The sequence below is a fragment of the Manacus vitellinus genome, unplaced genomic scaffold (assembly GCF_001715985.3).
Source record: "Manacus vitellinus isolate BGI_N305 unplaced genomic scaffold, ASM171598v3 scaffold_1_pilon, whole genome shotgun sequence".
In the NCBI taxonomy this organism is placed as follows: domain Eukaryota; kingdom Metazoa; phylum Chordata; class Aves; order Passeriformes; family Pipridae; genus Manacus; species Manacus vitellinus.
In genome coordinates this window covers 22,605,153-22,616,669 of record NW_021939396.1, presented here as the reverse complement: position 1 = coordinate 22,616,669, position 11,517 = coordinate 22,605,153, and the positions used below count along the sequence as shown (strand labels likewise).

The 11,517-nt window shown below is 36.9% G+C and overlaps 1 protein-coding gene across 1 annotated transcript in view; it reads left to right on the top strand.

Annotated features, from left to right (window-relative positions):
- The first annotated feature begins 678 nt into the window (after positions 1-678).
- INTS8 (integrator complex subunit 8) overlaps positions 679-11,517 on the top strand; it is a 23,238-nt gene continuing 12,399 nt past the window's right edge. The window contains exons 1-11 of the mRNA XM_029959287.1: positions 679-686; positions 825-1,061; positions 5,154-5,294; positions 5,718-5,789; positions 6,889-6,940; positions 7,168-7,350; positions 7,889-7,996; positions 8,636-8,791; positions 9,279-9,379; positions 9,725-9,866; positions 11,366-11,436. Of these exons, the coding sequence (XP_029815147.1) occupies positions 679-686; positions 825-1,061; positions 5,154-5,294; positions 5,718-5,789; positions 6,889-6,940; positions 7,168-7,350; positions 7,889-7,996; positions 8,636-8,791; positions 9,279-9,379; positions 9,725-9,866; positions 11,366-11,436 (1,271 nt within the window). The remainder of the gene's footprint in view (positions 687-824; positions 1,062-5,153; positions 5,295-5,717; positions 5,790-6,888; positions 6,941-7,167; positions 7,351-7,888; positions 7,997-8,635; positions 8,792-9,278; positions 9,380-9,724; positions 9,867-11,365; positions 11,437-11,517) is intronic.

Sequence of the window (11,517 nt, the reverse complement as noted above, 5' to 3'; positions counted from 1 at the left end):
TTACAGTTTGCAGCTGGTTTTCTCCCATTAGAGTCTAGATAATGCCTGGAGCTGGAGTCCACCTAAAGGTTCAGTGCCGAACTTGCTCTCTGGACCTGAAGTAAATAGAAATCTAGTCTGATATGGTATAAGAAAGTGACCGTATTTAAAAGCAGCTGATCTTTTGACGTTTATAAGTGATAATCATCTTTTCCAGTACCTGAATTCTATGACGAGGTAGAGGAAACAGGAAAACCTAGGCCGTTATTACCTCTACAAAAAGTAAATTTAAGCATAGTCAAGCTTAGATCTTATACTCTATATTGCAGTTAAGTAAATTATTAATACTTCTTTTATGTTTCACAGAGTTCAGTGCAAGTGTAATAGTACAGGTTGGCTTCTTTTTTCAAAAGAGCTCAATGGCATTGGAGAGTCTGTCTTATTGTAAGGGAGAGATTAGGGTGGGGGGTTTTTTTGGTTTTTTAATCAGTCTGAAAGTATTTTCTAAATGTATTCAGAAGTACCAGCAGTTGCTTGTAAATGTATTTCAAATACAGAGGAGAATTACAAGTAGATATATATTTTTTTACAATATCTGACTTGTGATTTCATTATGCGACATTTATTTTCAGTAGGTGCAAGTACTGCAACATAATACAAAATAGTGAAAAGAAATAAAAATGTGAGAGTGTGGTTACTATGGTCCAGTAAACTTGAAGGTTAAGGAAATATACATTAATAGTCTGATTTGAGTCATCATAAGTAGGACACCCTTGGATATTAGAGGCTACTAGGTGACACTGTCAGCAGTATAAATGATAAGAATGTAGGAACCCCATTCATAGCTGCAAAAAAAAAAATTTCTGGATTTACAAAGAATTTGAGGAGTGGCTGTGGTTTTTTGCAGATCCACCACCTGTGCAGCTGATTGTTCAGTTCTTGGAACAAGCTTCAAAACCATCAGTGAATGAACAAAACCAAGTCCAGCCACCACCTGATAACAAAAGAAACCGCATTTTAAAACTTCTCGCTCTCAAAGTTGCTGCTCATCTGAAGTGGGATTTGGATGTATTAGAGAAAAGGTATTGTCCGTACATTTTCATGCTGAAATTAGTGAATTGAAGTGGCTTGAAATCTTTATTTTAACAAATGGAAATCTGTCTTGCCTTCTCTGACAGTATCTTCCTTACGTTAAGAAGAATCTTGGGTGCGACAGTTGAAATAATTTGATTTCACCTGTGGATTAGGAAAGGGGTTTGATAAAGGCAATATCTCTGAGCAAATCAATATTGTTTATGATTTAGAGAGGAAAAATAGTATGTCTTAGACATTAAGATGTATACACATAAACTGCATAAATATGAATTGGAGGTTATATTTTCTTCACTGACAAAGTTTCCTCATTCTGACATGCTTGAATTTGGAAGTCTTGCTCCCGTTTTGTTGAAGAACTCCATATATTTGCAGACTAGATCACTGAACTAACTGGTTTAAATAGACAAACTCCACCTTTGGATTTTTTTCTCCCAAATAATGTCATCTGCAGAATGGTCTGATGAGCTAGAACAGTTAGGAACTACTTCATTCTGGCAGTGCTAAGCACATCAGGGAGCTGTGCTTCACAGAATCACAGAATGGGTCAGGTTGGAAGGGACCAGAGTGGGTCATCTGGTCCAACCTCCCTGCTCAGGCAGGGTCATCTTAGAGCACATGGCACAGGACTGTGTCCACATGGTTCTTGAATGTTTCCAGTGAGGGAGACTCTACAGCCTCTCTGAACAGTCTGTTACAGTGCACGGTCACCCACACAGTAAAGAAGTTCTTTCTCACGTTCAGGTAGAACTCCCTGTGCATCAGTTTCTGCCCATTGCCGCTTGTCCTATTGCTTGGCACCACCCAGAAGAGCCTGGCTCCATCTTCTTGACACCCTCCCTTCAGATACTTACAGACATTGATGAGTCTCTTCTTAGGGCTGAACGGGCCTAACTCTCTCAGCCTTTTCTCATAAGGGAGATGCTCCAGTCCCTTCATCATCTTTGTTGCTCTCTGCTGGACCTGCTCCAAGAGCTCCGTGTCTCTCACGTACTGAGAAGCTCAGAACTGGACACTGCTCCAGATGTGGCCTTGTTAGTGATGTATTTGAAGAAGTCCTTGACATCCTTGGCCAGATTTAATTCCAGATGGGCCTTGACCTTCCTTGTCTCATTTCTGCTTACTCTGACAACCTCTCTGTATTAATTCCAGACCATCTGACACTGCCTCCATCTCTTGTGTATTTCCTGCTTACGCTTGAGTAATGGCAGGGTTCTTTATTCATCCAGGTCTCTAGTCCCCTTTGCCTGCAGTGTAATGTAAAATCTTATGGGGGCAATGCTTGCCCCAGTTCTAACTTGCATAGGTTGTAGGATAATTTAGGCTGAAAAAGAGTTTTAAGACTATCAAGTCCAACCATTAACCTGACAATGCCAAGTCCACCACTAAATCATATCCCTAAGCGACACATCTGCATGTTATTTAAATTCCTTCAGGGTATGACGGTGGCTCAACCACTTCCCTGGGTAGCCTATTCCAATGGCTGACCACCCTTTTGGTAAAGAAATTTTTCCTAATATCCAATCTAAACCTCCCATGGCACAACTTGAGGCTATTTCCTCTCATCTCGTTACTTGGGGGAAGAGACCCCCTTGCTACAGCCTCCTTTCAAGTAGTTGCAGAGAGTGATAAGGTTTCCCCTGAGCCTTCTCTTCTCCAGGCTAAACTCCCCCAGCTCCTTCAGCTGCTCATAGAACTTGTGCTCCAGACCCTTCCCCAGCTTCATTCCCCTTCTCTGGACTAGCTCCAGCACCTCGGTGTCCTTACTGTAGTGATCAGCCCAGAACTGGACACGGCACTCGAGGTGTGGCCTCACCAGTGCCGAGTACAGGGGGACAGTCATTGCCCTGGTCCTGCTGGCCACACTGTTCTGATACAGGCCAGGATGCCACTGGCCTTCTTGGCCACCTGAGCCACACTGCTGTCTTATGTTAAGCTGCTATTGACAGGCACCCCCAGGTGTTTTTCTCCCACTCTCCTTCCAGGCTGGAGCACTACATGAGGTTGTTGTGACCCAAATGCAGTACCCAGCACCTTGCCTTGTTGAACCTCTTACAACTGGCCTCGGCCCATCAATCCAGCCTGTTCAGATCCCTCTGCAGAGCCTTCTGACCCTCCAGTAGCTCAAACACCTCCACCCAACTTGATGTTGTCTGCAAACTAACTGAGGGTGCACTCATCCCCTTGTCCAGGTCATTGATAAAGATACTAAGCAAAATGTTTGGCTTGCAGACACCTTGGAAGAAGAAAGGATTTCATTAGATAAAAGTTACATTGACTATCAGTGTGTTAAAGTTTCTTTAAAAAAAAATCATGTTGTATTGCCTTAGTTCTCTAGAGTTGTTTTGAGTCATGTTCTTTATTATGTTATATAGATTTATTTTTTTTTATTTCAGAGGCATTTTGAAAAAAAAACATTACTGGTAGGGCTTTTTTTCTTCCTATATACTTTTACTTGTATTTCTGATTTGTATTATATTATTTTTTTCAGTAATGTGCTATAATAAACAGTAAAAAGGCTTAGAATGAGATATCTTTGATTTTTACCTATGAAGTTCTCCTATTACACACATGCACATAATATTTTTGTGTTTTGTTAGGCTATGTCATATTTGTCTGCCTTAGTGAAGCATTGTGAGGCAGGATTACTGCTTTCCAAAGCAGTACCTTTTCAAGATGCTGCAGAGAATGAACAGGAACCTTTTATTGTGATTAGTTGTGAAAATATTGTATAAACAAAAGTATCTGGTATACAGTAGGGGTGTTTTATGTATACTTTAGTTTTAAAAGCAGTTGTATGTGCACATGTACAAGAGAGCTTTTTTTGTCTGCTTTCCTTCCTGCAGGAGGAATTTATTTTGAAGTATATTTGTGGTGTATTTTCTGTCAGTCCCTTTACTTCCTAAAATGCAGGTATAATATTGATTCAAAAATCAGCCCTACTGTATGACACTATTGGGCTGATTTTGGGTTTTGTTAGGATTGTTTTGTCCGTCTGGTGGGTTTCTTGAGAACCAGTCTGAAGTAACTTCAACTACTAATTTACTATCTCTGTATAGTAATTAGAGTTCTTGTTCTGTTAGCTTACGAAGCCTAAGATTGTTTTTAATTAAGAAGCAGGCTTTTGTTTTTTAACTGATTGTACCCAAAGCTTCAGTCATGGTAGTTAAAAGGAATAAAATAATGCCTTGAGCCAAGCTTTTTTCCTAAAACTTATGCTGTTGTAAACAATTGAATGATGTTCTACTTTTGCCAATGAAAACAAGATTCCTGGACCTCACATAATAAAAACAGCATTGGTTAGTTTAAAAGGGTAGCTTGATGACAGACCTGGAGTCTGATATAACACAAGACCTAAAATTTGTTAAACAGAAGTCCTGGTTTTAGCTGTTAGAAGTGTATTTTGACTGGTTGTTTTCAATACTAGTTACAAAGAATGCAGATTTTTCACATGAGCAAAGGTGCTTTGCAGGAGCTGATAAATTCTAATTTCAGATAATGTCTAAATTAGTAATAGTGTTTCAGTTGTGTTAAATTGTACCTCAAAAGCTTGGAATGGTGCAGTCCAGCCTGCATATCTTCTCATTTTATCAAAGAGGGTTTTGTCCATCTCTGTATATTTTATATAGTCTCTATTCCAGTTTCTAGTCTTAACTTTACCATTTGCTTTACATGAGTGAAAGTCCACTTGTGATGGAAATGTGGTTGTTTATCTTCTGGAAGTATGGCTGCTTTGAAAGAATTTATTAGTTGGATCCTGCTGCAGAGGTGGCAGGATTATTCTGGGGAGGTGCCAGCATGGACTAATGCAGTGGTGTGTAGTAGTAGTTCAGCTGTGAGGCAACCATCCACCTGGGCGTTATCTGTGCTGCTCGTAGGGGTAGCTGCCTTACATACCTGATCTTGAGTGCCCTCTGATGCAGAGCATTTTGTTATGCTGAATAAACATACTGCACTTAACACCCCTGGAGTGTTAAGTAATAATATAGTACTGAATAGTAGTGTATATTATTTAACATCCCAAAAGCAGATTTACTATATGGAGTATGTGATTCTCTCTCTCTTTTTTATTGTTGTAATAGCTTGTCGGTTCCTGTATTGAACATGCTACTGAATGAGCTTCTGTGTATCAGCAAAGTTCCCCCAGGAACTAAACATGTGGATGTAGACCTGTCCAGCTTACCCCCAACCACTGCAATGGCAATACTACTCTACAACAGATGGTAAACTACTTTTTGGCAATAATCTAAAATCGTGATAGAACAAAGCAATGTTTTCTTTTATCAGTGTACTTGTATGTAGAAGGAGAAAGAATCTCAAATTACTAATAACATTGTGGTGTGTAGGTGGGTTATAGTGAGGAGCTGATTTGAAAACTATTCTACAGCTGGTTTTTTTTCCCCTAAAAGATAGTCAAAGTGGTGGTTTGAACAGTCACCTAATAAGTATAAAAATCTTACTGTCTTTTAGCTTTTTATGGACATAAGAGCATTTCTTCACTACCAGATGTGCTCTTGAATAGAGGATGTATTCTAACGGTATAATGTATCTGAAATTATAAACTGTTATTATTAAGAAGCCTGTAATCTGATGTTTACAATTCTGAGGCTAATGTTGTTCTTCCCTTAATTTTTTCTCCTTCGTAGGGCCATAAGGACCATTGTTCAAAGTAGTTTTCCTGTAAAGCAAGTGAAACCTGGTCCACCTCAGTTAAATGTGTAAGTTACAGGTATAATTTATTTGCATTTCACGGGTATTTTATAATCAGGAATTTAATTTCTAAGTGGATTAAATCATGTTAGTAACATACAGTTGCTTAAAATAGCTGGCACCAACATGGAAAACTTGCATTTATTTCAAGTATATTCTTATTTTCCTATCAGATATGCTTGATACATATATGTACTTGTCTGTTGTTCCACTCTTTTAATGTTATAATCTCTGACTTTGTAGCAGCATGGAAAAAACATGGCAGAAAGGGACATGACAATTTGCCTTGGCAGAAGTTTAAACAGGGTATATTTCTTGTATCCCTTTTTGACTTATGTGATCTTGCTTAATATAGTTGTTTCATTATACCAATTCAACACATTCTGAGAAATAATGAGGGGTTTTTTATCACTTCATTAGGCAGTAATTTGTAATTTCAAATCAATTCTGCATTCTAGAATTTGTTTGGCTTTAGTAACAACTTGTCCTTGGAATTTACTTTTATGTCATAAATTTCTCCAAAAGTTGGAATTATCTTGGTGGTACTTTTCATGTGTTTTGTGTTAATTTTATGAGAGAGTCTGTGGAACATATTTATTAAAAATACCACTACTACTTACTTTACTATAAATCTTGTACTTTCATATATGTATCAGTCTTATCCTGAATAAAAAAATTCTATATGGGGAAATAATTTAAAAATGCTTTTAATTTTTACATAAACATGTGAACATACTTCTTTCCCTGACACATGTTTGAGAAGATTTGAATAATGAAGCTTCAAGATACTTGAGGCTGTGGAAGCTGATATCTTCACGATTGTTTTGCTAATATTTTGCTGATATTAGCAATCTAATTTAAAAAAAAAAGGCAGCAGAAACTTTGTAACTTCCATTTTATTGAACCACGTTCTCATGCAAAACTATTGTTATTATAGAATTCTGTATTTCAGATATAGATAGATAAAAACAGTCAGTGGTCCTGCGTAATGATGTTTAAAATATAATTAAGCAAAACTTAGTATGAACAAATGTTGTGAGCTAGAACATGAAGTAAAGTAACATGCAGGTCTGCTTTGTAATTGAGATCTTCACCTCTGTTTTGCAGGATGAACCAGATGCAACAAGAAAAGGAGCTAACTGAAAATATTTTGAAAGTGGTGAGACTCTTTTCCCATCTTATTTTTCTTGAATTTACATATATAAGAATTTTTTTATTGTACAAGAAATATAGAAGCAGATATTACATGACAACAGGACAGTTGTATAAGGACTACTTGTTTTGTTATCCTTTTAGTGCATTGTTACATTTCTAGTGTTAATTTAAACCCAGAATTAAACTCAAAACCAAGAAGTTAATTCTTTTAATGTGTTTGAATTATTACAGTTGAAAGAGCAGGCTGCTGATTCCATCCTGGTCCTAGAAGGAGCACTGAAATTAAACAAAGATCTTTATGTCCATACTATAAGAACTCTGGATTTACTGGCCATGGAACCTGGTATGGTGAATGGAGAAACAGAGAGTTCCACAGCTGGACTGAAAATCAGTGCAGAGGAGATACAGTGCCAGGTAGCTTACATTGTGTACTAAAGCTTTCAGTTTATGTCTGTTTCTCTAGACAAAGTGTTAAGTAATAGTTTTGATGTAAATTGCAACATTTTTCTATTAATGTTCCTTTGGGTTTTTGTTTTGGTTTGGGTTTTTTTTGTAATGCAATGAGAGATATTACTGGCTTCATTTTTACATAATTAGAGCTTTTTTCAACACTGTAAATATTGTTGCTTCCCCCCCAGCCTCTCAATTTCATCCCCCCCTCTCTCCCCTGAAGCAAACCATTATATGACAAGACAGCTTATTGCATTGCTTTCAGTGATTATGTAGAAATCATTCTGTAATTTTGTAATGCTTGTGCAGAGTTGCTCAGACTGAGACTGCGGTTAAAGAGAAACCAATTGAAGTATATGGGGAAAGGAGTGAAGTGTGTGTTGGTACCTTAGATAAAACTAGGAATAGTTTACAGTACATGCAATGTTTTGAGCTGGAAGACTTGACTTAAAATATTATGTAAATACCAACACAATGTGTTTTATATCAATGCTGTTTGCAGGTTTGCTATGATTTGGGTGCCATCTATTTCCAACAAGGATCGACAAATGTAGCTGTTCATGAAAAGGCTAAAGAAAAGTTTTTCAAAACAAAGGAGTTGATTGCAAAGGTAACGAGTGTTCTATTAGCATGTATATTCAACTCTGCTATAAAAAACTTGTCTAAATTATTGCTTCCTTCTTCAGCAGTTTAATAACTGTTAATGGTCCACATAGTTTTGAAAAAAACTTCATGAGGTTTTGACAGCAGTTTTTATTGGTTTGGGGTTTTTTTCGCATTGTGCCTGGTTCGAAATTATATTAATTGATTGCTGTATATTGCTGCTTTGTTCTTTTACACAAAGTGTATTGATGCAAGAAACGTAAAAATAGCATCTCCAGTACTAATATTAACTTGACTAAACTGTACATTCTCTGTCCTTTGTGGTGTTTTTGATGAAAGTAACCGTACAGCACTTCTTATTCTTTTTTTTAATCTCTTTTACTCAGAAATCAGATTGTCTGTGTTCTAAGAATCTTTTAAAAATACATTTTAATTTATAAGTAAGGTATGTTTCCTTGTTTTGCTTCATATTTATATCTCCAAAATTGTGGAACTCCAATTTTTATTTAAATAAAGTGCGTACATGCACATTCTTTTGTTGTTTTGCTGTTAATTGGGGAAATTGTGAGTCTCTGTTTGTGTTTCTGAACTACCCATTTTTCATAATACTTTGGGCACTAAGATCTGATGAACTCTTGCTTTTCAGAATGGCTCATCGTCACTTCATTTTACCATAGATGAAGAACGGCTAGCTGGATATTGTCAAGCTTGTGAAGTTCTTACCTCATCTTCTGATGATGCATCCCAGCAGGCAACTCCATATAGTCAAATCCACAGCTGTATGAAATCTGGCAACTATCAGGTAGGATGTTTTGAAGGGGTTTTTTAGTGATTCCATGTGGATGATTCCACCTGAACTTAAAAGGGTTTTGATAAATTTTAAGTGTTACATTTAACCATTAACATACTGTTTTAAACCCCACATGTTTAGGAATATAACATACTGTGGTACATAGCAGATTAAAATATCTTGGACTCTATACAGTGGAAATAATTCCTGCCAGCTGAGGTATGGAATTTTCAGGTAGACTCTAATTCTTTGGGTTTCAGGGAATATTGCTGCTGAGATGTGCAAGTTTGTTTTGATTTTTGTTTACTTTGTTTGATTTTTCTGATGACAGAGAACTTTTTTTGTCATTTGATCCTTTCTGGTAGTTTAATGAATTTTAGTATTAAATATGGGTACAAGCTGTTTCTGTTAGTTTAATTGTTTTTTACCAGATAGAAAATTACCTTATCCATTTCTTTTACATTATGCATTGACTATTCCAACTGTGTTTGTGCTACAGGACATAGTGAAGATATTCCTTGAAGATAACCTAACCCTCAGTTTACCTGAACAGTTCAGGCAATCAGTGTTGAGAGAACTCTTCCAAAAAGCTCAGCAAGGGTGAGACATTAAATAATGATCTATTCAATTGTGATGAAAAGCAATTTTCATTAGTTATGTTTTTCATGGAAAGTATGCAAGATATTTTAACAACAAATTATTTACATCCAAGAAACTTCAGCCTTCATTTCTGTTAGCCAATAGTCTAAACTACATCTTCCAACTAAGGAGTAACTGTGTGATGTATCTCACTGTGGCCATATATGGAAAAAAAATAATGAGCATTAGCACTTAACTTTACCCCTTTACTGATTTTTTTCTTTTAATTTTTTTTTTTACCTGCTGTGATATCCACTCTTTGTTTGTCAGAGATGTTCTGTGATGTTCAGTTTTGTGTTCATGCAGGAATGATGCTCTGGATGAAGTCTGTTTCAAAGTCTGCGTGTGCAACACAGTCTGCGATGTATTGCAGGGTCGAACAATTGATATTCAGTTTTGTCAGCTGTTCCTGAAACCCAGCAAAGAAAAAATAGACTTCCTTCTGGAGGTAAAAAATTCATCTGAAATTAGAAGGGAAAATGGTATTCAGTGAGTTACCTCTTTCCTCATACAACTGTATTATTGTTGCAAGTAATGCTCAAATTTCAGAAACAGAGAAAGGTAACTTCTCAAACATTATTCAGCTTGTTTGCAGTTAGTACAATTACACTCAATATCAGTCCTGTATCTATGTCCATAGCTCTGTTTCAGTGTGTTGGGGAAGAACTGGTGGTGAGTTGTTGCTTCACCTTGTATTTGAAATTGCTGCTATTCCTGACATCATTAAATTATATAAAGATATGTTGAATAGTTGGTTTCAAGGAAAAAAGAATCAAATTCTCCAAGACAGAGAGAATAGAAATAGAAGTATCTGTTGAAGAGGACCACTGTTTCCTCACCAGCTTTGCTGTAAAAGTTAGCATGTCATGAAATGATTCTGAGTTACTGTATGTGTGAGACCTAGACTGTTATTACCCTTACTGGAATTTTTTATGAAACTATTATTGCTCAAACTAAACCTAATCCTTTTGTTGCTTTGCTGTTATTTTAGTATCTTTTCTTAATATGAGCATTGTTTTTGCTTGTCTCTTAAGGGACGTGGTAAAAAATGACTGACAGTACTCTACTCAAAAGCAAGTGAAAGCTCTTCCATCAACTGCTCATATTAGGACCAAAACATATTTCTAAAAAAAAAAAATTCTTGCAAGCTGTCAATTAAATTCAGCTATCTAGTTATCTTTCAACTGCTGCTTTAAAGAAAAGTCCTAGTGAATCTTAGTGTTTTGCACTTACAGAAATGTTTTATTTTTAAACTCATGCACTTAATGATCTTGGGAGGCTGACTGATAATGTGGCACTTGCCATCAGTACAGCTATTTACCAGAGCAGTAGGAAAAAGGAATGTGAACTGTGTCTGAGGGAAGGTCACAGTTGTCTGAAACATCCTGCCTTGTGTACAGGTTGACAGAAATTCTGATCCACGTGTGATGGCTACAGTGTTTATCAGGTTTCCTCAGAAATAGTCTTATTTCTAACCTTGGAAAGGTGGAGAGGAATTTTTTGCAGGGGTGTGGAGGAACAGGATAAGGGGTAATAGGTTCAAACTGAAAGGGGCAGGTTTACATTAAATATTGGGAAGAAATTCTTTATTCTGGTGGTAGTGAGGCCCTGGCACAGGTTGCCCAGAGTAGCTGTGGATGCCCCATCCCTGGAAGTGTTCCAGGCCACTGGAACAACTGTTGGGTTGGCATTTGAGCAACCTTTTCTAGTGAAAGGTGTCCCTGACCATGGTATGGAGCTTGGAACTGAGTGAGCTTTAAGGTCTCTTAATCCAAACCATTCCTTGATTCTGTGGTAACTTTGTTGCCTCCCTTGAAAGAGAGGTTTACTGGCTGATACTAATTGTGAGACAGAAAGCTGGTCAGTAACAGTGCTAACAGTGTCTGTAACTATGTATTTTTAGCCTGCAAAGGGAACTGCTTAATTCTTTTCTGCTTTGTTTCCCAGGTTTGTTCTGGGTCAATAAATTTGGAAAATGCTTCTGAAGTGTTGAAGAGAAAAATGGCAGCATTTCTCAAGTATGTAGCCATGTTAAGATAACATGAATTTATACTTTGTAAGCAATGTAATTAAGCACAATAGATATTTTGAGAACTTAT